This window comes from Panthera uncia, chromosome B4 (genome assembly GCF_023721935.1).
Source record: "Panthera uncia isolate 11264 chromosome B4, Puncia_PCG_1.0, whole genome shotgun sequence".
NCBI lineage: Eukaryota > Metazoa > Chordata > Mammalia > Carnivora > Felidae > Panthera > Panthera uncia.
The window spans coordinates 103,352,317-103,355,000 of record NC_064809.1 but is presented as its reverse complement, the minus strand read 5'-3'; the positions used below and the strand labels follow the sequence as shown (position 1 = coordinate 103,355,000).

The 2,684-nt window shown below is 45.0% G+C and overlaps 1 protein-coding gene across 1 annotated transcript; it reads right to left on the bottom strand.

Moving 5' to 3' along the window:
* Positions 1-1,236: 1,236 nt before the first annotated feature.
* LOC125919892 (autophagy-related protein 101-like) lies at positions 1,237-1,803 on the bottom strand (the record flags this gene model as incomplete). The annotated part of the gene is made up of 1 exon (XM_049626705.1): positions 1,237-1,803. A coding segment is annotated over one exon (504 nt), but the record flags the coding sequence as incomplete, so codon positions are not given.
* Positions 1,804-2,684: the final 881 nt, after the last annotated feature.

The following is a 2,684-nucleotide window of genomic DNA, read 5'->3' as shown; positions in this document are numbered from 1 at the left end:
CGAAGACAGATGGGAGACATCAATGATGCATGCACACAGAGAACAGGACACATAAGGACAAGTGAGAACGCAGCCCTCTGCAAACCAAAGATAAGAGCCTCTCAGGAGAAAACCTGCCAACACCTTCATCTTGAACTTGTAGCCTCCAGAACTGTGAGAAGATAAATTTTGGTTGTTGAAGCCATCCAGAATCTGATATTTGTTGTGGCAGCCCGAGCAGGCTAACACACCCTCTGATACACTGTGCCCTAGAAGTAGGGGCCTATACAAGTGTGGTGAACAAAGTACAGTTGGTTTCACCTGAATAGAGGTGATATGATGTGTGGACTGAACACAAACTGCTGTGAGGTCCCTGTGAGGAAACTAAATGTTTAAAAGAGGTGGACGCACACGATTAACTTCCTTCCCCAAACCTGCAGATACCAGGTAAGCTTTCATTTTCTCAGAGAAATAAATGGCACTAACCCCTTCCGAAAATGCTTTTATTTTTTAAATGTAAACACCTCAGGAGAGTTCCATAAATATCAGTCATTCACTCCACAGTCTAAATTTGTTTTATCTGCTTTCTCAACTGAAATCTAATGAGTAAGAGGAAGAAAAAAATCTGAATCAAAAGATTAGTGGGGTGATTCAGAGGATAATTTCATGTAATCAGAATTCAGAAACAAACTAGGGATTCTAGCCACTTCTTCCAAAATTTACCAAGGTTGGCCTTAGTATCTTTTGCATCTTAGAGACAGGCCAGAGTTAAAGGGCTTCAGAAAAACAGGTTGTTCTGACCCTTACATTTCTGCCTTTCGAAATAAAACCAATAAGAACCTCAATGCTACTGCAACTCCTTTAAGCATTGGGTTTTTTTTTCCTCATTATCCCTCTAGTGTATTGAACTTCTTGATGTCAGCCTCTTTGCTGTCCATAGTATTTTTTTTAATCCTTATTTCCTTTGAGAGAGAGAGAGCATGGAAGTTTTTTTTTGTTTGTTTGTTTGTTTGTTTGTTTGTTTTTTTTCACATTCTCAACTTTATTCACCATCCTAGCGATGGCTCTTCCATACAGCAGAGAAGGAAGGGGAACCCCCACCAGGGGTGTGGAGAGACAGTGAAGGCCAGACTTGACCATCAGCCAAGGTTAAAAGAATGACCAGAGACTGGCAACCACAAAACAAGGAAGCCAGGGGTGGCCATTCCAAGTCTCATCAAGGACCTGGGGCAGGTTCCCGAGCCCCAAGGGGCCAACGGTACGATCCCCAGAAGCCAAGGTCTGCAAGCCATCAAGGAGAGCCCACGGCCCCAGTAAGGCCTAGAGGGCAAGGGTGTCTTTGATGAGCCTGCGCATGGTCGTGGTGACCGAGGTGCCCAGGGCATCAGTGATCTGGAAGGAAATCTTGTAGAGGTAGGGCTGCACGTCCCGCAAGCCTGTGTCAAACACGTTGTCCACCTCCGACTGCGTGGGCATCTTGGGCAGGTACTCGTGCCGGTTCATCACCTCCACGATGTTGATGATCTTCTCACAGAGCTTCTCACCCACCTTCTCCCGGCAGATCTGCCGCTCCTGCTCTGTGGCCAGAGCTACCACGTGCACCTTGACCGTCCACACCTCCCAGGGGATGCATTCGTCTGAGAAAGGCCAGCGAGACTTCTTCTTCTGGTAGAACTCCAGGGACATCTGCCCCAGCCCATCACCCCCAGAGTTGCGCAGTGCATCCTTGAACTCCCCGACAACCTTGCGCAGGGCACGGTCCAGCTCCTCAGAGGAGACGCGCACGTAGGTGAAGTCGATGAAGTCACAGTTGAGGAAGTTGAGGAGTGGGAAAGAGAGAGAGAGAGAGAGAGAGAGAGAGGGAGGGAGGGAGGGAGGGAGAATCCCAAGCAGGCGTTGTACTACCAGAGCAGAGCCCAATGCGGGCCTCGATCCCACAAACCATGAGATCACAACCTGAGCCAAAATCAACAGACAGATGCTCAACTGACTGAGCCACCCAAGTGTCCACGTCCACAGTATTTTCATCAAAAATTTCCCTTGCACCCTAGCCCTCCTTAGCCACCTAAATCCTGCCATCTTTGAAGATCCAAATGATCAGAAATGTTGGAAAGACTTCCTTGATCAGTTCAACTGAAAATTCTCTTCCCTCTTTAAACTTTTGTCCTTTCCATTCATTTCACACCTAAAATATAAATATAACAGTCATTGCCTTTTCATATTTAGTCCTAATCCACCAATTAGATAACTTCTTTTACTCTTTCACATCAAGGAACATTTTGTACATTTAACTGTAGACCACCTAAAGCATTGACTGAACCTGAAACACACACAGGTCTTCGAGATCTCTGCACTAATTGATCAGTGGGTGAGTGATTAAATAACACTCTATCCTTGCTCCCAAGAGGTTGTGTGTTCTCATAAATTTCATGCTCATAATGATGTTTGGTAGGTGAATATATACTATATGGCATGTCTGGTGTATGAAGAAACAAGGCACCGAAGAATTCTTAAAGGTTGTGAAACTGCCTTTACTTCTTTTGGCTTTTGACTTTATACACAAATTTCTGCCCCCCCAACAGGGACCTGTGTGAAAGGCTAATATTCCCTGGGAACAATCCAATCATTTATTTATAAAATATTTGTTATATTCATATTAGTGCTGTTAACTCTAAAAGATCATGGAGATATAATAGTGTGTGGGT